Source organism: Tachysurus fulvidraco, chromosome 12, assembly GCF_022655615.1.
Source record: "Tachysurus fulvidraco isolate hzauxx_2018 chromosome 12, HZAU_PFXX_2.0, whole genome shotgun sequence".
NCBI lineage: Eukaryota > Metazoa > Chordata > Actinopteri > Siluriformes > Bagridae > Tachysurus > Tachysurus fulvidraco.
Window position 1 is genome coordinate 18,355,204 of NC_062529.1, and position 25,857 is coordinate 18,381,060.

General features: G+C 40.5%; 1 protein-coding gene across 6 annotated transcripts in view; it reads left to right on the forward strand.

The window, feature by feature from the left end:
• daam2 (dishevelled associated activator of morphogenesis 2) overlaps positions 1–25,857 on the forward strand; it is a 106,472-nt gene that overhangs the window by 41,658 nt on the left and 38,957 nt on the right. For all 6 annotated transcript variants that reach the window (XM_047821162.1, XM_047821159.1, XM_027168393.2 and 3 more), the window contains exons 3-5: positions 1,022–1,111; positions 16,274–16,348; positions 22,083–22,177. In XM_047821162.1, the coding sequence (XP_047677118.1) occupies positions 1,022–1,111; positions 16,274–16,348; positions 22,083–22,177 (260 nt within the window). The remainder of the gene's footprint in view (positions 1–1,021; positions 1,112–16,273; positions 16,349–22,082; positions 22,178–25,857) is intronic.

A 25,857-nucleotide genomic window follows, 5' to 3' on the forward strand; every position in this document is an offset into this window, starting at 1 on the left:
TCTTTCCTGTCCATTTTTTACAATAAAAAAAAAAAAAAAACATGTCGACTAAGGCAAACCTTGATTTCTTTTCCATCTTCAAACTTCACAAATCCTACAGATCGATCCTTTAACCTATAAGTCACTCTTTATGCTCAGTGTTTTGGATGCACCTGAAATTCTGACATTTTATATAATACAATTTATGCTGTGATATAATCAAAAGATAACAATATGAAAGTGTTGGGAAAGTGTGTTTTATTTTCGTGGCTATGTGGTGAATAAGTCTCGGTTTATATGAACGTTAATGTGAATTCCACTGAATTTGGAGTCCACTTGGGGGATCATGTAACCCCGCTTATTGCCCTGGAATGTAGGTAAGATTTGATTTATAGATTTATGGGAATTGAAATGAACTGAACTTTCTTATCGAGGTCCGTTAATTACGTAAACGCAATTACTGATAAAGGAAACGGAGGAAACTATATTTTTTTGTGGATAGATGTGTGGATTAGGACAAAAATGTTTTAGCGAGAACTCTGATACGACGCCCGTGTCGTGTGATGCATGCGTTGATTTATGACATGCTGCCCGCCTCTGGGGGTTTTCAGGGTTTAATTTGTAGTTTTAGGCCACACCCACTTTTGCTTTAAATCTGGATGTAGTTGCACATACATATATTTGGACTAAACTAAACACATATAGCCCATATAAATAAACACAGACACAGGGAGTGGCATATTTGTAACACCGTCACTATAGTAAACGCACTTTAACGGGCGTTTTCTACTGATTTTGTTTTGATTTACTGTAAATACTGTAAGTATGCTTCGAGTAAGCATGGTATAGCTCCAATCTGTAGCAGTATGCAGATGATGAATGTACCTCTCATGCCTAGATGTTATTCTTTATGAATTTATACAGCGCTAGAATTATTTAGTCTGAGCCTGAGCCTGTTTTTCCTCCTGTACAATATCCTGTGTTCATACTTTGAGTGTTTATTAACGGCTCAATACCACACTTCTCTTTCTCTCCCTGGCAGGATGAACTGGATCTCACCGACAAGAACAGAGAGGCCATGTTTGCCCTTCCTGCTGAGAAGAAATGGCAGATCTACTGCAGCAAGAAGAAGGTTAGTGTTTTACTCCAAAAGATAGGAGGTGAAGCAGGATGATAACTCGCTTTCAGACTAACTGTCAAACTTTTTCTGACGATCGCTTTGAAATGGAAATGTGTAAGCGTTGCTCCTTCTAAAACCGCAAGCTGTCTACCATGCTCATCACACTTATCTCCTCCCTTCCGCTGCCGAACAGGGCCGATGCTTTACTTTGCGGTCAGCCACTTTCAGGATATTACTCTTTCTCTCTCTCTCTCTGTCTGATTACAGCGAGATGGCTGTGGCGGCCAGCGAGAGCCTTACCGGATCTCACATTAAACAAATGCACATGGCTGTCCTCTGGATCATGTATTGGTAATTGCTATTCCTTTGGCAGAGCCAAAAGAAACCAGTGAACTTTCTGCAGCTCTGGTTTGGCATCCTGTATATTTTTAGACCTTGACAGTCATTTCATCGTTCAAACCTACAGCATATACACTCTGATCTGCGAGGCTGACCTTCCTGCAGCCTGTTACAGCCTCTGGTCAGGATGGCTGTGTTGGTATTGGAGACAGGGTGGGGTGGTGTGCAGTTTTGTAAGTGTGTGGTTTGGAGCTGAAAAGGGGTTCCTGCCATGCCTGCTGGAACCAAGTCATCTGCAGCCAATGTTCTCTCTCTCTCTGACAGTTTTAAAAAAAAAAAAAGGCTCACAGGTCTCTCATCAGTGTAAAACGCTCAAAAGAAAGAACCAGAACCAGACGAAGGTTTGCTCGGAAAATCTTGTTAAAGAAAACAAAAAGCTTATTCATGTCGGCCTCAGTGGAGAAGGACTTGCGTGAATCCCACACATGCCAGATTAAAATGCAGCACAATGTATACAAAACGTCAGATTCTGTGCCTAAAGAAAGTTACTGGAAAGTGGTTCAACAGACAGGAAGACATTTAAAGTCCTTGTTCTGTGCTACAGAGTCATGTATAGCTAGGTGACTACGATATTCCCGTATTACGCCGGTTCAGACACGTACTACGTTTTGTAATATTCCAGTCACCAGGCTGTTTTGTTTGACTCTCTGAACATTAAGTTGTGCTTATGCAACTGGCTTAAAATACTGGCAGTGGTTAAAGTTCTGTGCTAACAACCAGCAACGCCTCAATGGTTGAAGGCTTGGACTATTCAGGTTGTGAGTTAATATCCCAAACTGCAAAGCTGCCAGTGCCTAGTTACTAAGCATGACTCTAAACCTTTAACTGTATCCCATTTCACTTTGCTTTGAGTTAAAACCTCAGGTTAACCTGTATCTAAAATTAATCAAGACTGGAAGGTTATGAGTTTGATTCCCAGGATAGCCAGAGCCACATACTGTACCTGCTCTTGGGTCTGGAAATGCTTTGAGACCTAAATATAGTGTATATAAGGAATAAAACAGGACTGGCTATGCTGCTGTGTCAAAAATAATCATGCAGCCTGATGAAGAGTGGAGTTACCTTTTTCATCTGGAGGTTTTAGTAATAATTTTGTTAATTTAAAAAATAGCACAATGGAATCCATTTCTTTGCATATCCCAAATGTGGAGGTTGGGGTTAGAGCACATGAGAGCTACGATACAATGCCGCTGGAGCAGGGAAGATTAAGGGCCTTGCGAAATTACCCAACAGTGGCAGCTTGGCAGTGCTGGGACTCGAACACTGACCTTCCGATCAGCAACCCAGAGCCGTAAAAAATTGAGCCACCGTTTCCCCATGTGGCTTTATTATATGCATGTATCATATGCTTTTTTTTTTTTTTTTTTTTCTTGAAAAGACCAAAACAGCTCTTCCACATGTCTGAAAACTCAAATTACAGCGACGGACACCGGAGACTCCTTTCCAATCTCAACTTTCTGACCGATCAGAATGGAATATTCAGCTGCACCGTACTGTATAAAGAGAGTGAGTGACGTAGATGGCACTATTCTTACCAAATGCTTATTTGGTGCCTCTGTTACCAGACTCAGACTGTCAGTTTTTAAATATTTTGGCCACCTTCCAAAAACTCCATTTCTGCACCGTGGTCACTTATCCATGGAAACCGTATAATCAAGTCCAGATTATAAATCCACATTTTCTACAGAAGATTATTCTGTAATGGCATAAAGGCACTCAAAGCACCGTAGTCAGACGACACGCACTGACACTATAACCACTCCATAACGGAGTAGCCGTAATAGCCTTCATAAACACCCTCGTCTGCGTTCCAGCACCGTCAAACAGATGTTGTGTAACAGAGCTGGCTGCATGCGCTTGTTTGCGTGCTTGCGGTTCGAGACCTCGTTGTAAATGGTTCATGCACTTTTTGGTTTTCGGTGGTAATGCATTCTGAGTGACTTGATTGCCTGGACTGAAATAACTAGAGGCACACAGTCACTCTTTGTATTTGCTTGCAGGTCTTGAACCTGCTGTTTATTTGGATTGGACATTTGGGTATTAGAATGTCATTATAAAATATGCTGTAAAGTAAATTGAGAGTTCTTTCTGAGACGTATTATTTCTCTTGGGATCGTATATTTCTTGCTATTTTGTCAGCTCCAGGTTAACAAGGAAGTGAAGAGAAAATGAATGGAAACATCTCTTTTTGTCTTGTAATAGTGACCCTTTCTGAAGAAGTTGGGGTTTTTTTTCTGCACCGATCTAAGAATTTCTGGCTAGAGTCCCGTAGAAGTAGTGAGTTGTTTTGACTAAACGGGATAAACAGGGTAAAAACCACTTGGGCTCTTGTTAGGAATGTTGCAGTTTAGTCCAAATATCTATTGACATGTAACATTTAAAGTAATTACCTCTTCTATAACTAGCACACTTAACTCCTTAATAGTTTAGAAATTAGTGTTGTGATGGCAGTTTGGCAAAGACAGCAGGTCCCCTAACTTCATGATCAAGGCGGCCTAAAGATCTGGATAAGGCACTGCATTGTGCTCCGAGCTGGATTCCTGTAGCTGAAATCAGATCTCTGAATTGGATTGTAGGATAAAGCAGGGCCAATCCTGCTGAGATGTTGGATTCTGGCAAGATGGTTGTCTGACCTCAAAAACATGGTTGATTACTGCTCTGGCACAGAAAGAGACAAAAATCTGTGCTCTAATATGATTTAAGCAAGAAGATTCTGCAAAGCAAGGCTATTCCTGGAGGAAATAACCAGCTTCTTGTTAGCCTGTGGGATGTTCAGAGTAATTTATTGGTATATATCTTAATATTGAGCTTGAAAGCATGTTGCTTCTCAGATAACAAGCCAAAAAAAGGATAGCGAAGCTGAAATGAATATGAAGGTTTAAAGTAGAGATGCATCTGATTATGGGTGGATTATTCAGAATGAACAGACCATCTTTTAAAAAAAAAAAAAAAAATCGCATGAGCAGGAGGATTTTACTTCTAAGCAGCCAGATTATGAAGTTTGGGAAACGAATAAAGACCGCTTTTGGACATGAGGCTCTGTGCGATGCATAGTATCTCTTTAATTATCTATCTATCTGTCTGTCTGTCTGTCTGTCTGTCTGTCTGTCTGTCTGTCTGTCTATCTCACACACACACATACACACACACACACACACACACACACACACACATATATATATATATATATATATATATATATATATATATATATATATATATATATATATATATATATATATACACATACAACAAAGCAAAAATGCCCTGCATGCATCTCGAGTTGATTCCAATGGGCTTCTTGTGTGCGGTGCTGTGAAACATTTCCATTTAGAAATTCTGGAGCTCTCGAATTTCAGGCATCGTTGTTTATTTTTGTCATCACAGTGAGACAGCAACCTATCCTCCAGGCTTCTCTAATCATTAGAGCTTCTTTATAGGAATTTATACCAAAGGATATGTACAAAGTCTGTATTTTCTTACACATTTTACTCTATGCATTCATGAAGAAGCATAAAGCTTTTCTTCAACCCCATAGAAAGCGCTTCTTATATTAAGCGGGTTTGTTTAGACATTCCACTGTATAGCTCGTGTACATTGGCCTGAAATGTCATTTCTCCTTGACGCAACAGTACTCAAGAAGACATGAGTACTGACGCACACTACAGTGCGAGACGAGTGCAGGGAAAAAAACTAAATACATACACAGGATATGGGCTCTAAGCCTACTACATCCAGTGAATGAACTAGAAACTCAAGATCAATGTTTCAGTATGGGTAAATAGGAGTTAGAGAGATGAACCATCAGACACGGAAATCACAGAATAGTCGAACACTGCCTCTGTGCATTTCTCTATCTTATCTATTTTTCCCTGCATTTTCCAGTGTTTCCTAGTGGAAATGTGATAGAGCTTATATTTAATTCTGAAAAGAAACAGAATGGTAAATAAAAGAGAGTTTTTGTGGGTAAGACAATAGCACTTTTGACTTAACTCCAAATACAGAAACGTAGATTTGTATCACTAAACGGATACAGATAAAGAGAACAGCTTTTTATACTTAATAAGAAATTAAGAAAAAGTTCCCCAGGGTCATTGTGAACCCTAAGAAAATTTGCTTTGCTCATTTTGCTCATTACTCATAATCCTGGATATTCAAAATCTGACTACATATGTTTTAATACTACATTCCTAAACCCTGGGTTAACAACCAATGATTGGATAAAATACAGCATGTGACACATTTTAAATAACACTTTGTCTCACACTTTTGCATCAGTGAGTAATTTTTGCCAAACGTTGCAACTACTGTGTCTACAACACGCAGGGTTTCTTTAACTGTTCCAATCATGTGATATGAGGGGCAGTGGTGGTGCAACTGGTTAAGGCTCTGGGTTGTTGATTGAAGGATTGGGGTTCAAGGCCCAGCACAGCCAGGCTGGGCCACTGTTGGTCCCTTAAGCAAGGCCCTCAACCCTCCCTGCTCCGGGGGCACTGTATCATAGCTGCTCCTGCACTCTGACCCCAACCTCCTCAGTTGGGGTATGTGAAGAAAAGAATTCCACTGTGCTGTAATGTATATGTGGTGATAATAAAGGCTTCTATGCCTCCCGTTCTTCTTCTTCTTCTTCTTCTTCTTCTTCGAGGCAGTTTCTAGGCGTCTAGTCGTACGGCATCGTTTCGCATTGTACGTGTTTGGCAACGTAACGCAGGATTAACCCTGCAGAAGCACTACAGTACTTACTATGTATTAATGCAGAGTTTCATAACCCTGGGTAAGCAGAGGTGCTTCTATATTCCCCAGCATTAAAATGTGCGCTTTGAATGACGATAACCCTGGGTTCAGCTCAGTCTGAAAAGCCTGATAGTGTTGTTTGAACCACCAGCAATGAAGTAGAGAAGAAAGGCCCCACAATGTTAAACCACTAGCCATGTAGAGCTCTGTAGCTTAAACGCTTACCTTTTTGCTCACTTATACATTCTGGTGTAGCACAATCCAGGTTGTAAGAACAGTAAATACCTGGCTGAAATCTGCCAAAGAAAATATTTGGATGTCTCCTGTGTCTGTATTTTTAACCCGTCGCCACTCCAGTTAAAATAACGAGGAACTTGTTTTCTGAAATTTCTTTAGTTCATATAATCAGCATTCTGTGTGAAAGCTTTAAGCCATTCCCTATACCGCAGTCTCACATTACGAGCTCTAAACGTAGGAAACGTACATTTGGTTAGTAATTTATGCACCGTGTTCTACTGTTCTACTAAAAAAAAGGAGCCGTAGTTACACTTTTATTGGCTTTCTAAATCGGCACATGGTGGTATTACCAGCTTTGTTGTTATTACATTAGAAATTTACATTTTTACAGGTGAATAAAGACAAACGTGGGTTAAATAAATTTTACGCAATACGTTAAATACCGCTTGCTGTAAAAGACATGAATGTAATAGATTTAAGACCATTTTTTTACTATTTATTATAATGTTTAATTATATACTATTTCAGAATATTGAATAGAAAAACATATTACAGTTAAGTGATGAACGTAGCTAAGCCATGTGAAAGCCATTCATATAATAAAGCACAAAACCCATGTAAAATGGCTGAGTTCTCACCCTTGATGTTTCTTACTCGTAACTTAGTGAAAAATAAAAAAGTAGTGATGTTCTTGTGTTTATTGTAACTACATGCGCTCTTTGTAAACTGAAGTATTTAGTGTTTTGGCAGCTGCGTCATCACGTTCACATTTACACAGCTGCTTCTCTGAAGGAGTCGATGGGTTCAGCCAACATGTTCCCAAATCTCCACAAGCGCTCGGCTGCCCGAGCTCAGGCACGGCCGCAGCCATTGGAAAGGGAAACCACAGAAAGCGGAGAGACGGAATAATGCTTTAGTGAACGCAGCACGCTCAGGCGTCACGCCGTAAAAGACTCGGGACAGAATTTTATTCCCTGAGAATGAACAAATGAGATGCTGAAGTGAGAGCTGCCAGAACCTACTGTTGTGTTGTAGTACATGAAAGAGAAACGCGTCTCAGAATCAACCGAAGCATGTGTGTCTGTAGGTCTCTCTCTCTCTCTTTCTCTATCTCTCTGTCTCTGTCTCTCTCTGTCTCTCTCTCTCTGTCTCTCTGTCTCTGTCTCTCTCTGTCTCTCTCTCTGTCTCTCTCTCTCTCTCACTCTGTCTCTCACTCTGTCTTTCTCTCTGTCTCTCTGTCTCTGTCTCACTCTGTCTCACTCTGTCTCTCTCTCTGTCTCTCACACGCTCTCTGTCTCTCTCTCTGTCTCTCTCTCTTTCTCTCACTCTGTCTCTGTCTCACTCTGTCTTTCTCTCTGTCTCTCACACGCTCTCTGTCTGTCTCTCTCTCTGTCTCTCTCTCTCTCTTTCTCTCTCTCTCTCCCTCCTCTCTCTCTCTCTCTCTGTCAGGATGAGAGCCTTTGATGAGTGATTAGTATGAGCAGGATTCTTTTGTCCTCCATCATATATCTGTCTTTCTGTCTATTGCTCACTATATACTGTACGCTTTTATAGATAGATAGAGTTTTAGAGATAGTGACAGGGTTTTTTTCTGTTCTCTCACACACTCTTTTTTTTTTATTCTTCTCCTGCTTTTCATTCTCCATCATCTCATCATTCTTCTTCCCCTTCTAAGCCTCCTGCTCCTCTTCCTTTGTCTTCTCCATCTTCAACTTTTCACCCTTCTCATCCCTGTCCCTCTCCTCCTCCCCCCACTCCTTTCGCTCATCCATTTTCTCTCATCTTTCTCTTCCTCCAGTTCCTCCTTATGCTCCTCCTTGTACTCATTTTATAATTGTTCCTCTATCTGCTTCACTTGATCTCCTTCTCCTCATTCCTCTCCTTCTTCTTTCACACTCCTCTTTTTTCCCCATTCATCACTTTCTTCCACCTCAATTCCTCCTCCCCCTTCTGCCCCCTCTGCACCTTCTTCTCCTCTTTCTTCTTATTCTCTCTTCCTCCTCTTTCTTATCCACCCTGTCACCTTTCTTCACTTTCAGCCCCTCATCCTCCTGCTCCTCTTTTCCTCATTCTTCACCGTCTTCATCCTTACTTCTTCCATTCTCCTCTATCTTCTCCTGCTCCTTTTTCCTTTCATTTTCCCCCCTTTTTCTCCCAAAATTGTGTATTATTAATAAATAAACTATTAATGTACCCATACTCCTTTTTGTAAAAAGAAATAAAAATGAATGTCAGATGTTAGGAGAAGCTTATGCTTTTAAAATGCAGATAAAACAATGAAGTGTTGTATACATGGGGTTCTTCTGTTCAACCCAGAAACCCAGAACCATTGCAACCCTGCGCTGGCTGTGCGCTCGGGGTCATGTTTATTATTCCTCCCTGCATAAGTATTGACACACAGTAGGAACAGCTCTCTACCATGTTAACCTTAAACCAAACAGGCATGTGTCCCTCACCTCTCCTCAGTTATAGCCTAGTGTAGGGGTGTCAAACTCTGGCCCGCGGGTAATTATATTTGGCCCGCGAGATCATATCAAATGTGCATTACAGCTGGCTAGCCGCATGCTCCGCTAATACTACAAACCCCAGAATGCCTTGCCACTGTATTGACGCGTAGTCACGAACAGCAAGCGCCCCTCATTCTCTGTTGACAGTCGTTAAAGGCAGGGTCTCCGATTTTTCAGAAATGCTTCAGAAAACTGAGTCGGGCTGATAATAAACAAAAATCAAAACAAACGTGTAGCCAATGAGCAGAAAGGGGCGGGGTTTGTCAATATGGGCGGAGAGAGTGTTCAGTGCGCATGTGTGACATTAGCAGAAAGCGGTTTTAACATTGACATGGAGGATAAAAACAAAGGAAAAAAGTGAAGAAAGACTTGCGATAAGGCAAGAAGCAGGACGTGTTAATATAGAATCAGCGATCCAGCGCTGGAGAGAACTGAAGGAGCGGGAAGTTGGAGCATATTCACAGATTCGTGTTTCCCGAGTCAATAACTCCTGAGCTAAACGCTGTTACTACACAAATAACACCTCTTTTCTATCGTAGTAATGTAGAGAGGCAGCTACAACCTCGTTTTGTGTAGTAACAGCTCGGGAAAGAACTCAGGAGTTATTCCAAATCCTGTGTTTAAGCAAAACTAAAGTTTGTTTCCATATGAAAAAGGTTGAACATTACATATCAGTTAATTGCAGTTCATTTTTCAATAAATATTCAGTTTGGCCCGTGACTTTATCTCAGTTTTATATTTTGGCCCACTGTGAATTTGAGTTTGATACCCCTGGCCTAGAGGAAACTCTCCACTTTCTGATGACCGCTTCTGTCGCTTTCAGTCTGAAACCGAACCCTGTTTGCAGGAAAAGTTGGTCATGTGGACCAGGAAATGCATTACGTTACAGAACCTGTGACTATGTGTAGAAGGTGGTGTGAGTTCGGTTGCACTGGCAAGTTATATTAGGCAGAAATAATGTAACCTGTGTGTTTTAGTGCCTTTTTACACCTGGTCACTTCATGCGTGTTCTCTAATCCGATAGTTATCTGATTTGTTAAAACTGTTCCATTTACATTAGGCCACATAAATGCGTCTCGGCGAATCGGATATCGATCTGATCTTTCTACTCCCGCCCAATATGCAAATATATTTTACCTAATTTCTGGGGCAATTGAAATGGAACACGCTTTGGTGTATGCGGTTGCTACAAAAAACAGCATTTACTGTTTGCTGCATTTTCGCTGGAGGCAGCAGTGCATTTTAAGACCCAACGAGACGCCTGGGTGTAAGATCGGAGCCAGCACTGGTGGGAAAACGTTTGTTTCTGGCGCGATGCAAGACTCGCGAGTCACCTGCGAGTGACGTACTTCCGTTTGGGAGGAGTAAAGCGCTGACATATGTGACTTGAACAACCACATGCATTTACACCTGTCCAGTTTCATCTGAAATGCGTCCCAGACCACCTCCTGAAGTGGTTTGAACGATCGGATTTATATCCGTCTCAGAAACCGTTTCGGAGGGCATTTACACCTGGTCTTTTTACCATCGGATAGCTATCTGATCACAGAAAACGCATGAAGTGACCAGATGTAAAAACCTCCTTAGATTTACATTTCCAGCATTTAGCAGACACCCTTATCCAGAGCAACTTACATTTTATTTAATTTTATGCAACTTAGTAATTGAAGGTTAAGGGTCTTGTTCAGGGGCCCAGCAGTGGCAGTCTGGTGGACGTGGGAATAAAAATCTAACACCTAACACCTTAACAACTAGGCTACCACATCCCTTTAGATGATGATGATGATGTGTATCATGAGAGGCAGGAAACATTGAAGGACACAGAAAAGAGAGCTGAGAAGCTCATAATAACACTTATTATTGTGCTCCCATGTGTTTGTGATGATGTACAGTATAATGAACCCAAATGCACCAGGGTATGATCAAATCCAGACCAGTTCTGCAGAGGAGCTTGGAAAAGAAACTCTCTGATTCGGACGTCCGGTCAAGTTTGAACACCATCTAAAAGACACGTCCGTTTGGTGTCCACGTGTCTGTATGATGGAGTTTCAAATACCCCATAAAATATATTCTTGTCTGTAATTATGGTCCAATCTAAACTAAGTACAAATTTAACAGAAAAGCACATTTAGAAATGAGTTACAATGAATCATCTAACAGTTTAAATTTCAGTTTGTGACCATGTGAGAAGTGCAGTGTCCTTATGTAATGTGTAAGGTGCACAGACTATTTTGACTACCACTCTGGCCCAACATTGTACAATTACTGTATTTTTCGCACTATAAGGCGCACCTAAGAGCCTTAAATTTTCTCAAAAATCGGCCGTGCGCTTAATAATCCGGTGCACCTTATGTGTGCACTGAGTTCCAAAAATCTGTAAAAATGTTGTTGTGCGACTTTAGTAAGCGCTCCGCTTGATTGACTGTCGGACATTTCCCGCTGACACAGGGACGTAATACAGTACAGACCAAAAGTTTGGACACACCACCTTTTCAACAATGACCCCAAACACCTCCAGGCTGTGTAAGGGCTATTTGACCATGAAGGAGAGTGATGGGGTGCTGCGCCAGATGACCTGGCCTCCACAGTCACCGGACCTGAACCCAATCGAGATGGTTTGGGGTGAGCTGGACCGCAGAGTGAAGGCAAAAGGGCCAACAAGTGCTAAGCATCTCTGGGAACTCCTTCAAGACTGTTGGAAGACCATTTCAGGTGACTACGTCTTGAAGCTCATCAAGAGAATGCCAAGAGTGTGCAAAGCAGTAATCAAAGCAAAAGGTGGCTACTTTCAAGAACGTAGAATATGACATATTTTCAGTTGTTTCACACTTTTTTGTTATATACGTATATAATTCCACATGTGTTAATTCATAGTTTTGATGCCTTCATTGTGAATCTACAATATTCATAGTCATGAAAATAAAGAAAACTCTTTGAATGAGAAGGTGTGTATAAACCTTTGGTCTGTACTGTACACTAAGTACGCTGGCAGCGATAAACCAATCAGAGAACATTACGTAATACGTACAGTACGTACGCTTACCTCCGCCACGCCTCCGGTAGGTATCCCCCAAAAAATGGCACCAGTGAAGAGACATGCTTACAAGGCACAATTCAAACTACAGGCTATCAGTTACACGGTTGTAAATGGGAATAGAGCAGCTGTGAAAGAATTCAACATCAATAGTAGAATAAAGTTCAACTAAACTCACTGTTTTGCTTCTGTTAGCTTTTTTGTAGACCGTATGTTTTAGCATGCGCCCTATAATACGGTGCGCCTTATGTATGGGTTAAGTACAGAAATAGACTCTCAGTAATTGAGACTGCGCTTTATAGTGCGGAAAATACGGTACAACATGGACGTAACAAGCTCTAAAACAAATTTTATTAATGTTTTTAAAAATACCTAAATATGTATGTGTAAACACATAAAAAAATACGTGAGGAATTTTACTTGCTTGAATCTTGACAAATCCAGTGATGCAAAAAAAAAAAGAGATGAGCTCAACGTGAAGTTTGCAGGTAGAGTGAGTTCATGGCACAGATGACCGGACCTATAAACACTTCTTCTATCATATAGCATTATGAGGACAAACAGTAGAACCCATTAACTATGTAAATGTGGTCTTGAGAAAATAAAAACATTCACAGGCCCTTTTTTTTTAATTGTTTTTTAAAAAGTGTAATTCTGCAACAGTGGGCTATACAGGGTTAATCCCAAAGGAATAAGCTTTAAACAAGATTTTTTAGACATGTGGTTGAAACAGAAGCCAGTCATCTGGTCTGGATATCACTCACTCTCCATCTCCGTCAGTCTTCTGAAGGAAGGTTTGACGATAAACTGCAGTAGGTTGTAATTTATTTAGCACACAGCTTTTGTGATGCTTAACATGAGAGGTGATGGCCACATGGCCTGCCTCCTGCCTGCTGATGACTTATTGCCATCTGATGTGCACAGCACCGATCATTATGTGAGATGGTGCACACTGTGATCAGATCAGTGAGCTTCCTTCCCCCGAGGGAGTAATAATGAACTAACAACATTTGGTACCACAGCTGGCCTTAAAAACAACCAGCGAAAGCTAGTTAAAGGAAGACAACTGAAGGGAGGATCCAAACATTACGTACATGGTCCGGTCCATTGACCAAATCTAATCTTTTCTTGTCTGATAGAGAAGATGGAAGTTTTTTCTAAGCTTAAGATGACTAATGTTTGTGATCACAGTAGGAGTGCATCATCTGGACCAGAGTTACCAGAGTATTTTAGTATTGTGTTATTTAATCTGATGACTATTACCTAGGAAACACATTTCATATGATCATACAAGTACCTAGGTCTTATATCTTATATATCGACTCTATTTCCGATTGTTCTTATTATTTATTACTTTCGTTTTACTTCCTTTTTTTGGACTTGTTTTATGTATATGAAGCGAAATGGCTTTGAAGGAAACCTAAATCTATGGCAGAAATCTAGATGTCTGTTGTCTGACACTGTCGTCATGAAAAACATTATTTCAGTGTCTTTTGGGGTGAATTTGGTTTGAATTTCTAGACCCACGTGTCAGGTTATCACGTCATACGCAAGGCTTCAAATAAATCAGGATCTACAGCATATAATTTAATGGAAATGTAAAGAATTTTTAATACATGTGCTAGGAGTAGTATTCAGTGTGATTATATTGTGCTGACAGACAAGCCAAGGTCATGTTCAAGTCATGTTAACATCTTTAACTCCTTCTTTCTAACATTTCATTTTCATTTGTCACTTGTTTTGGGGGTTTTTTGGCTAATTTTTGCACTTTCAATCCTTCACACAGATTCCTAGTATTCATTCATTCATTCATTCATTCATTCATTCATTCATTCATTCTAATGTAACTGCTTCTCCCCAGCTGATTCCTAGCATGTCCTCCTTGTGCATGTATCAAATCTTTTCAGCTGTTGCATTGCCAAGTCCCTCCAAGATTGTCTGATTTTTGCAATCACAGAAATTAACGAAACGTCAATCGCACACTGTTACGTTCAAAGGAGCTTAAAATATTTCTGATTTGGATGTATGTAAGTATGTCTGGATGGATGGATAAATGGATGTTTGCATGGATGGATATTTGGATGGATGTCTGGATGGATGGTTGGAAAACGTTCCAGACTAACAGGCCATGTTGATTTAGTTCAGTTGTGTCAAATAGGAGTACATCTATCATAGAAAGTAATTACATGTATCTTCACTGGGGAGATAAAAGTGGAATCCTGTGCTTACAAATTCACAAATTTAAGTAGATTTCACACAAAAAGAAAAATTATAATTAAAATCGAGAATTTTTGGTTACAACAATCACAAAAAACCCCAAAACAAAACAAAAAATGATATGAATTTGAAATATTTTATAAGACAAATGATAACTAGATAAAACTGTCACTGTTACTGAGCTGAACATTTTCATACAGTAGGTCAATATAAAGGACATTTTATTGCATTTGACAGACATTTTGTTTGCTTTGCATCTATGTTTTTAAAAATAGTTAGAAGTCTAATGGGCTCTTGTGTGATGCAACTGAGAACTGATTGTTTTAGCATCTGGGGATTACAAGTTTAGATCCTGACCATGTTGCAGCCATTCGTGGTCAGTAATCCATGGAAGCAGACTTAGCTGTGCTGTCTGGGTGTAAGGAGTGACATACGCTTCCTGTCCAGTCAATCACAGTGACACTAGTCATGGTTGGTGGTTGTCAGATCATGTATGTGGAAGCTTATGTTTTTCTGTGATGTTCAAAAATATGTCATTGGCTGGTTTTATGTGTCTCACCTTAGCACCGAAGACCTAATGTGTAGGATGGAATTGACCAACATTAAAGATGTTGTTGAGGAGGCACGGTGGCTTAGTGGTTAGCACGTTCGCCTCACACCTCTAGGGTTGGGGGTTCGATTCCCGCCACCACCTTGTGTGTGTGGAGTTTACATGTTCTCCCCGTGCCTCGGGGGTTTCCTCTGGTTACTCCGGTTTCCTCCCCCGGTCCAAACACATGCATGGTAGGTTGATTGGCATCTCTGGAAAATTGTCCATAGTGTGTGATTGTGTGTGAGTGAATGAGAGTGTGTGTGCCCTGTGATGGGTTGGCACTCCGTCCAGGGTGTATCCTACATCAATGCCCAATGATGCCTGAGATAGGCACAGGCTCCCCGTGACTCGAGAAGTTCGGATAAGCGGTAGAAAATGAATGAACGAATGAATAAAGATGTTGTTCTCTATGATATTAAATCCCTATTTAACTCATCCATGGAAATTTTTACTTTGAAAAAAATAGCATTTATAGACCTAATGTGACAAATCGAAATCACATGAACATTTTTACTGGTCTTTTAAGGGCCATACTGTAACATATTATCCATCAGTTATCACCAATAACTCTGAAAATAGACCAGGACATTTCTTAGACATACTGTAAATAGATAAACAGTTCTCAGTCTCCCATTTTCAAGCCACCACTCCAGAAAGCAGTCGAGTGTGAAAACGTTGAATAGTAGGCAATAGAGGTTGTTGCATTGAGCGAAAGAAACCAGGAGATGCGCTGTGGAGTATGTGGCCACGTGGTCTTTACTTGCCACATTTGGGAAAGCAGTGTACGGTTTACTTCTACACTGACAAAAACCTTGATTTTACATGAATTAACTCGAACTCCATGCTTACACCTGAAGTGATGCTCGAACCCAGTTCCCTGGCATCCTTACAGCCGTGTTACTGCTGCACATGTCTACCACATGTGTGTTAATTGTGTTAATTTGCTTCTATAGTTATAGCTCTCTTCCTTGCCAACATTCCTGTGAGATTTTGTAATGTAATTTGTTTATGTTAATGCTAGGTGAATCGATCACGCTACATGATTCAATTGTGTCATGTGAAACGTATTTAAATGTTTCGTCTAAGCACGTTTTGATAACGTTTGACTTAATATTTATACATATATAATATATACATACTGTATGTTTTTATGTAAACTGTATGTAACGTATTCTTGTAAATTTGACCGAGCACGTATACTTTAGTGTACATTCCCACAGAGACATGGAGGAGAATAAAAAAATTTAAGACATCTTATTCCTCATGTTTTTCTCCTCCTCCCATAATTAGTCGGTTATCCTACTACATCTGCAGTTTGGGCTATTTATTAAAAGATCTGAAGCACACATGGGATCATCATGTGACCTTTGAGGTTGCTTTTATCCTGTACCAGTTTTCCAATGGTGAAATCATCGTACTTGGTGTTATACTCAAGTGGTTTTCTTTTCATTTAGGAGCAAGAGGATCCCAACAAGCTTGCTACCAGCTGGCCTGACTACTACATAGACCGCATCAACTCCATGGCTGCTGTAAGTGCCCTGTTTTAAAGATTTTATATAAGTATACTATATACCTCTCTGTCCAGGTCCTCGACTCAGGTTACTGACTCAACAGTTTTATAGTTGACTTGTCCAGAACTTGTCAAGCAAATACAAACATCAAATCTGTTCGTTTCACTCCTACGTGTCAAGCACTACAGTCAGAGCAGGATGCTCTGCAGTTTATTTATTTTTTAACCATACTGTGCTGCCATTAGAAAATCAGGACTCTAATAGTTCCTTTATGCTAAATTTTGACTTAAAGGTAGGGTCTCCCCATGATTCATATTTGAGAAATGCTTCAAAAAAACTGAGTCGGGACGACAAGCTAAACAAAAATCAAAACAAACATGTGCCCAATGAGCAGTAAAGGGCGGGTCTTGTCAATACGTGGCGGAGAGAGTGTTCAGTGCGCATGTGTGACATTAGCAGAAAACAGATTTAACATAGACATGGAGGATAAAAACAAAGAAAGAAAGCGACGAAAGGCTTACGATAAGGCAAGAAGTAGGACGTGTTAATATAGGATCAGCTTTCCAGCGCTGGAGAGAACTGAAGGAGCGGGAAGTTGGCGCATATTCACAGATTGGAGTTTCCCGAGTCAATAACTCCTGAGCTAAACGCTGTTACTACACAAATAACACCTCTTTTCTATCGTAGTAATGTAGAGAGGCAGCTACAATCGCGTTTTGTGTAGTAACAGCATTTAGCTGAAGAGTTACTGACTCGGGAAACTCCAATCTGTGAATATGCACACATGCGCACTGAACACTCTCTCCGCCCATATTGACAAGACCCACCCCTTTCTGCTCATTGGCTACACGTTTGTTTTGATTTTTGTTTTGCTTGGTGGCCTAACGCAGTTTTCAGAAGCATTTCTCAAATATCGGAGAACCTACAGTACCTTTAAGTCAAAAAAGTGATGTGACCTCTGCCCTTCCTATAGAGATGCTCGGTCTGACTTAGTGCTCAGAAACACACAGCTCACCAGAATGACATATTTTAAGAATGTACATATTTGGAAGTCTTGCTATAGGAATTAATGATTTGATACCATTTATGGGTCAACGTTGGATTCAAATTTGGACACGCATTCAGTAATCCAAACAGGATATTTAAACATTTGCATATCTTCAAGCTATTGAATTCTCACTCAGGTATTCACCATTACATTTTACATTATTTTTGTTTGTTTATTTGTTGGTTTAAAAATTAGATTTCAAGGCTTGAGATTTTTCAAGCAACCCAGTGTTTATTGGGCTATTTGTTTTGCAGATGTTTGTGAGGAGATTGTTTTCCCAGACCTGACCAATAAACATACTTGACACACTTCCTGCTGGGTTTTAAGTTCAAGACTACATATAGAACCTCATCAGAGCCATTATCGTGATTCTTTTAATCATTACCACTCATGTTGCTTTTCTGTGTCCATGAGGCTCTGTGCTTACAGTGATTAATGACCTTTCTAATTTTATGCCTCTTTCAGACCTCCGGTTTCTGCTCAAACACAGTTAATAATGATTTGCTAAAGGTTTGCTAGAGGCATCAAACTCGTTATCCACGTCAGACAGCAGTGCAATCAGTCACATGACCGTCCACTTATCCTTTTACCTTTGCTTCTATACATCCTTTTACTTATCCATTATTCCTTGCATTCATCCATCCATCTACCCATACTTCTACCATCTGTCCATCCATCCAGCCATCTGTCTACTTATCCTTTTACCTATCCTTCTACTCATTCATCCTTCCATGCATTTATCCATACATACACACACATACATACATACATACATACATACACACATACACACATACACACATACACACACATACATACATACATACATACACACGTACACACACACACACACACATACATACATACATACATACATACATACACACATACACACACACACACATACATACATACATACACACATACACACACACATACATACATACATACATACATACATACACACATGCACACACATACATACATACATACACACACATACATACATACATACATACACACATACATACACACATACACACATACACACACACATACATGCATACACACATACACACATACACACACATACACACACACATACATACATACACACATACACACACATACATACATACACACATACATACATACACACACACATACATACATGCATACACACATACACACACACATACATACATACACACACATACATACATACACACATACACACACGCATACATACATACACACACATACATACACACACACATACATACACACATACACGCATACATACACATACACACATACATACATACATACATACATACATACATACACACACATACACGCATACATACATACACACATACATACATACATACACACACATACATACATACACACATATACATACAAACACACACATACATACACACACACATACATACATACATACACACATACATACATACATACATACATACATACATACATACATACATACATACATACATTCCTCTATACATCCATTCTTCTACCCTTCCATGTTTTCATGCATCTGCCAATTCATCCATCTAGTTATCCTTCTACCCAGCCATCCTTCCATGCATCCATTATTCCAGTCATTCATAATTCTACCTATCCTTCTACCCATCCCTTCCTTCCTTTCTCCCTCCCTCATACACTTTAATCCTGGTCCGAGCCACAGGATCATATTGTATACACTGGCCACGAGACAGGAATAAACCCTGGATGGGACACCAGTCCATTACCAAGTTTTTAATGTAATTTGAAGGATGCTGAAACTCTGATTCATGATTTTATAACCACACAGTTTAAAAGCTGCAATGATCTTTTTTTTTATTTTCACATTTGACTCTCATGCACTTTTTTCAGTTCTATGCATGTGTTGGAAATGACCAACTCCAATGCGCATTCTCTTACTCTTACTTTTTATAATCACCTGTCCTTGATAGTTTGCATTAATTTAGTCTGGGATTGAAGGAAATTAGCTTCACTTCTTATACATTTTTATAGCAGTTGAGCATTGTTGCTCAGAAACTGCTCTTTAATACCTGTTAATAAAATGGTATTTGATTGCCACACATTGCAAGAATTGTGCAGGGTGTGTGGAGAAGTTGTGCTATGACTTCATGGCTTGGAGAGGATGTGTGTGGTGTGCTCATGGGATCGCTCTGGGTAGCTGAATTATTAAATACGCTCATTTTCCCAGTGTCTGCTTGGCCCAGCTAACTTACACGCTGGCTCCCAGCATCCATGCAGAACACACTGTCAAGACTGATGTGGTCACGCTCTAAATGGGAACCCTACGCATCCTTTCCATCCACATCAGTCTTCTAGGTATCTTTTTCATATTGGCACTGCCACATATCAAAGAATTTAGAATGTAGCCGCTACAGCCGAGACTCGGTGGTCTTAAAGTAATTCTAGGATGAAACTGTTCCTTTGGTCTTCGGTCACAGAAGGCATGTACTCCATAATTCTTACTAGATGCATGCATTTACACTATTTATGAAGCGCGAGTCAAGCCGGTGCTTGTTAATTCACTTGTTTGTTTATGCATGTGAGCACATTCCGGCTATTTAATAAAACTCAACTGTAAAGGTTTATGCGACACCTGCCAACTTTTAGTCCTGTGTTTGCATGGATTTCAAGTTTTGTTTATGCAGTCATATTTTTCCTCTTCACGATGAGGCATACTGTAGACTATCCCACCTTCTCTAAGAAGCCGGATAGATAAGGGCTCTGACCTCGGACACGCTCAATGTGGGTCATCAATCAGAGATGGCTTTGTTCAGAAAGTGCACATTTAGCCTGTAGGACAGAACTCGACTTTAGCCAATAATCCATCGATTGGAATTCCACAGCATACTGCCAGCCATTTAGGACATACATATCCATTTAGGGACAGAACGGAGCCTGGGGCTTTGCAGCCGTGCCAGTGATCCGCGAGCCATCTGGACAGGGACAGTCCAGATCTGTCCAGTGGATGTTATGGCAGAAACATCTGCGCAGCCCCACGGCGGGACAAGAGCCTGGGTCTGGTTGAACATGAATAAGAGGACCCTGGTGCCATATCAGGAGTTTTTTTTCTCCATAAACATGATAAATGTCTTTTGTATAAAAGCAGTGCCAGCCTACCAAGCATGACTCTCAACACATCCTTTGACCAAGTCAGCCAACATAAGTCTTTACTTTTGGTATCTTGGCAGAGATTTTAAGAGATTCAAGTTTTTAAGAGTGCAGGCAGGTTATTAGAAAGCCTTTGCAAATAGGATTTAGTGTGTAGTTATAACACACATTTGTGAGTCATTTCTGCTTGGCTCGAGTCCACGGTAGAAGGAGGAAGGCAGTACAGAAGCCGAACAGGAGCCAAATCTAATATGCACAACTGCACTTGGACGCTACACATAGTGGACTCAACTGCAAGCATGCTTTCATAATCAGACCCCATGACTGCCTTGTCATACTCAAACACTGTGACAAATGATCATTATACAACCTGAGACTCAGCAGAGGTTTAATCTCTTTATTTGGAAGCCTGGTGTGTTTTTTTGCAGTAGTTAGTGCTTACAGTTGCCAAAACTTTGCATACATTTCTATAATATTAAACAAGTTAATGTACATTGATGGCATTTGACAAAAGCCCTTATCCGGAACGACTTGCATCTCATTTTATACAGCTGAGCAATGAGGCTTAAGGGTCTTGCTTAAGGGCCCAACAGAGGCAGCTTTGTGGTTCTGGGATTTAAGCTCACAACCTTCTGTATCAGTAGTCTAATGCCTTAACCACTTAGCGTCAAGATTTGTAGAAGCTCTTATTTATGACAAAATAAGACTTCTCTCTCAAACAATTTCAGATTTGAATGTGATGTGTTTACAGCTGCTTCCTACTGTAGCTCCACAAGGCATGAATCGGGACCAAAGTTCCTTATTTGGGACACTGATGACTCAAAATCAATTGGTGTCAAAACCCAAACATCTAAAATATATACATTTTATTGTCATATACATTTGTCAGCTTAATCGTATACATTTGTCAGCTTAGTCATATGCCTTTCTGTCATGATACTTCAAGCAGGATCATAGACTAGCTAGTGGAGTTTTAAACTGTTAAACATTTATGTCATCAGACTCAAACCACTTTATATAGAAGGTCGAGTAAAAAAGTAATTATTTCTGAACTACAACCACTATGATAACAAGGTACTTGGATTTGCAGATCAATTTGGCTGAGAGTTTGGCCATGATTTATTTATTTATTTATTTATTTATTTACTTATTTATTTATTTATTTATTTATTCGTTTGTTTGTTTGTTTGTTTGTTTGTTGTTTTTGAGCTGAGCGGCATCATCATGAAGATATGATGTCATTTCCTGCTAGGGACTATACTGAGCATCAATGCTTCATGGTTTTTATGGAGCAGTGTCTGAATTTGACCATGTCTGTGCTTGGAACTGTCTGCATGCTCAAAGCAAATTACTTGGAATTAAAAAAACAACAAAAAATACCCCTTTTAAGACCCAAATTTAACACCCAAAATAAAAGTTGTTTGTGTGTATGTATATGTATGTATGTATGTATGTATTTTCTTCTTTTTCATGGTTTTCAAAAATTAATTAATAGAAAGTTTCTTTTTTATCCATATCTGTTTTTCTAATCATATGCTCCAGATGCAGACCCTTTTTGCGTTTGACGAGGAGGAGATGGAGATGAGGAATAAAGTGGTTGAAGATCTGAAAACTGCACTTCGTACTCAGCCCATGAGGTACAGAGCATCTCCGGAATGAAAACTCCACACATTCCATACCATTGTACTGAAATGTTCATGATGTGATAAGTGGCTCTGGTGCTATAATGGGTTATAATGGGTGCTGTATTTTTATTAGAAATGTAAGAGCTTGTCTGCTGCTCTAATATTCCAGGGGTACATTTAACACGAGAAAAAAAAAATCCACCGCAAATATTCCACTTGAATCCAAAATACAATATCGATGCGGTTGTTTGAGGTTACGGCCGAGGTAACGATCCGCCGGATGAAGAGCACGATGGTTTAACACCGGATGAACTAAAGGATTAAAGCTTTGTTGTGTTGCTGCATTTTAGGTAGCATCTCACTGCTCCCACTATCATATATCATATATTAAGGTAGATTTCTCATATAAGCTGAAACACCTACATCACGGACGGTCGCTTATCCGCTGATCCTGCTTCCCGGAATGCTAGGAATGCACTCGTGTAATCCGAAAAACGTTCCTGAGAGAGTTTTGGGTCAATCGTTCCAGATAAAACTGTCTGAAATTCAGATCCACCTTAAGAAACAATCTTTTCAAAGAAATCACCAAGAATCTTACGAATGAGTTGCGAAGTCTTGGGTGAAAAATGGAGGGATATTTCATCCGAAGGTCCTGCTTTACGTCGGATTTTGGAACAGCTTTCTCTTTCATATCTCTTCCATCAGAAGTAAGTAAGATATGAACGCGGCTTCGAGGCGAGTTTTCCCGTGTCACTGCCTCTCTCTTACCGTATACCGTGTGAGACCATCTGGCTCGTGTCTAGGGTTTTGTGGTCTGTCTTTCTGTCGTGCAATAGAAGGAGGTAACTTTAAAAAAAATAAAAATAATGAATATGTCTGAGCAGCAGTGGCTTTGAAGCACTGGAATATCAAAGCAAATTAAAGCACGCTATTATCCGAGCGGTTCCTGCAGAGGCAGGAAGTGTGTGAGTTCACGAACCGTTTCAATAAGGACTCGCCTGGAACAGCCTGCAATTTGAAGGCAATCAAAATGTTATTGGCTTTTAATGTATGCTATTCTTGAACGGTTTATATTCCTTCAGATCAGATGGGTGAATCTTGAACGCTGTCCACGTCATGTTTGTATTACTTTATCGATACCCGGATGAAGTTACTAGGTAATCGGGACACGATCTTATTTCGTGTGTTCATATGAGTAATTATACAAGCTTTAGAAGATTGTCTCATCTCAAATTAGAGAATATAAGCTGTGTATCCAACCCATCAGCATAACTTTCTTCTCAGGAGGTCATATCCTTCATTCATGAATAATAGACGATCGCAGGCTCATAAACGTATTAAAACTTCGAGTACGTGTGATTGTTTGCAGCTTGTTTTCAGCTCTTGGCTCAGCGTTGTGAGAATTTCCGACTTAAGCGTTCTAGCAGAACCCGAGTCACCGTCCTCGGTAAAACAAAACTGACAGCTAGGAGTCAGACTCGATGCTCAATTCAAAAGATTTGTTAGTCAGCATAGACAGTCTGCCGCCAATCGTTCATAACACTGGCTGCATTGATCACACACAAACAAGGCATTCGTTTTGGAGTACTGGCCCCGACGTTGTACTCGATCGTCCCTGTGTGTGCCATGAGCACAAGTGCTTGCAGATGTTCCCTTCAATAATGCTGACTGTAAATCTGTGTCAGTCTAGGAACAGAGGATATGCACTAGGAGGCTATGCAGAGAGAGTGAGTGAGGAGGAGGAGGTCACACGGACGATACGCCGAGAAGATAAAGGATTTAATTTGTCTTGGTTTCACACTTTTAACATCAGCGTCTGATGATTTCATTTTCTTTTTGGAGCTTTTCATGATAGGAAGTCAGTGTGTGTGAACTGCAGTTAGCAAGGCACGCAGAGCGGGGTTAGACAGCGGTGGCCTTCTATATGATGTGATGAAATATTTAGCTTTTGCTAAGGCTGAATTATGCTTGTTGCTGCAGAGAACCGTCAGAAATGTCTGTGGGGTTCAGTAGAGAATATTAACAAAGCAAAACAAAAAACAAAATGGTGTGTCTGTGTGTGTGTGTGTGTGTGTTTGTGTTTGTGTAGAGGAGTTGTGGCATAATGGTTAGCGAGTCTGACTCCTAACCCTAAGGTTGTGGGTTCGAGTCTTGGGCCGGCCACAACTGAGGTGCCCTTGAGCACGGCACCGAGAAAAGTGGCTCTTGTTCTTCTTCCTCTTCTTCTTCTTCTTCCTCTTTTTACTTTTATGTCTTCTACTTTTACTTCTACTTTGTCTTCTTCCTCCTCTGGTTCTGGTTCTGCTTTCTCTGCTTCTGCCTTTCCTTCTTTTCCTTCTGCTTCCTTTTCTGCGTCTTCTTCTGGTTCCTCTGTTTTCTGGTGACATCAGTTGAGAATCAAGTCATTCTTGATTTCACTTCATGTCACTTCTATATAACGCTACGGTGAAATTCTTTCCTTCTCTTTGTTGGATATTTTCAACCTCCTGAAGCAATCAGAAACTCGATGATCTGATCTACAGCCATAGGAATTTGTTTACAATCGAAATTGCTACTGTGATTTATTTCGTCACTGTTTACGCTGAATGTTTATACTGTTCTCATGATGCATCGTTACTTTAAGAATTTTCCGACCGTGTTAATTGGATGAGCTGGAATGCGAAGCAGTGGAGACATGACTTAGGAGAGATTTGAGTGCACTTGTGTTTAAGAGAGAAAGCTGTTGTGCATGTCTCAATCAGACTAAATTGAGTTCTCATTTCTGTCTCGGTCTCTAATTACAGCTGTTCTTTCTTCCTCATCCTGTTCCGCTCATCATCAGTCGCCAGCTCAGGCTAGCGCACACATTCAGAGTGGAATCAGAGTGCAGGTTTCTTCTAGATCTTTGGGTTGCTTTTCAGCTCCTTCACTCCTCCACTCCTCTGCTATAAGGATGACAGGCGTTTCCTGCTTTGGGGTATAGTGCGACCACAACACAGGCTCCATGTCTACAGTCACTCCTGTCCTCCCTACGCTCAATCTCTCTAAAGTAGACCAGGTCCTGAAATAGCCTCTGATGAAGGCTGGATCACTCAGCAGTGCTTAATCATTTCTCATCTGTGGGAGGCTTCATTTATTGTGGTGCTCACAGGGATAGACATGTTTGAGCTGGGGTCAAGGTGAAACCTCTGCTCTTAGATGTGAGTGGACGTGTGTGCGAGGGAGTGGACGTGTGTGCGAGGGAGTGGACGTGTGTGCGAGGGAGTGGACGAGTGTGCGAGGGAGTGGACGAGTGTGCGCGGGAGTGGGCGAGAGTGGACGAGTGTGCGTGTGTGCGCGAGAGTGGACGAGTGTGCGTGTGTGTGCGAGCGTGGACGAGTGTGTGTGTGTGGTTGTGTGTGTGCGAGCGTGGACGAGTGTGTGTGTGTGGTTGTGTGTGTGTGAGAGTGGACGTGTGTGTGTGAGAGAGTGTGTGTGAGTGTAATCATCAATACAGTAATTACTGTCTTAAAAGCTTAATCATCGGAGATTAGTTGATGGCTATAAATACGTTACATCAGTTCAAGGCAGTTCAAGGCATATATATTTTAAAACGAATTATTCTGAAGTCACAAACGTTTAGACAAAGTCACAAATTTCTGAGCTAATATCTCGAGCCCTGTTTCTAGTCTCTGACAGAGTCAGCTTTGGATGATGTTAACAAATGATGGTGA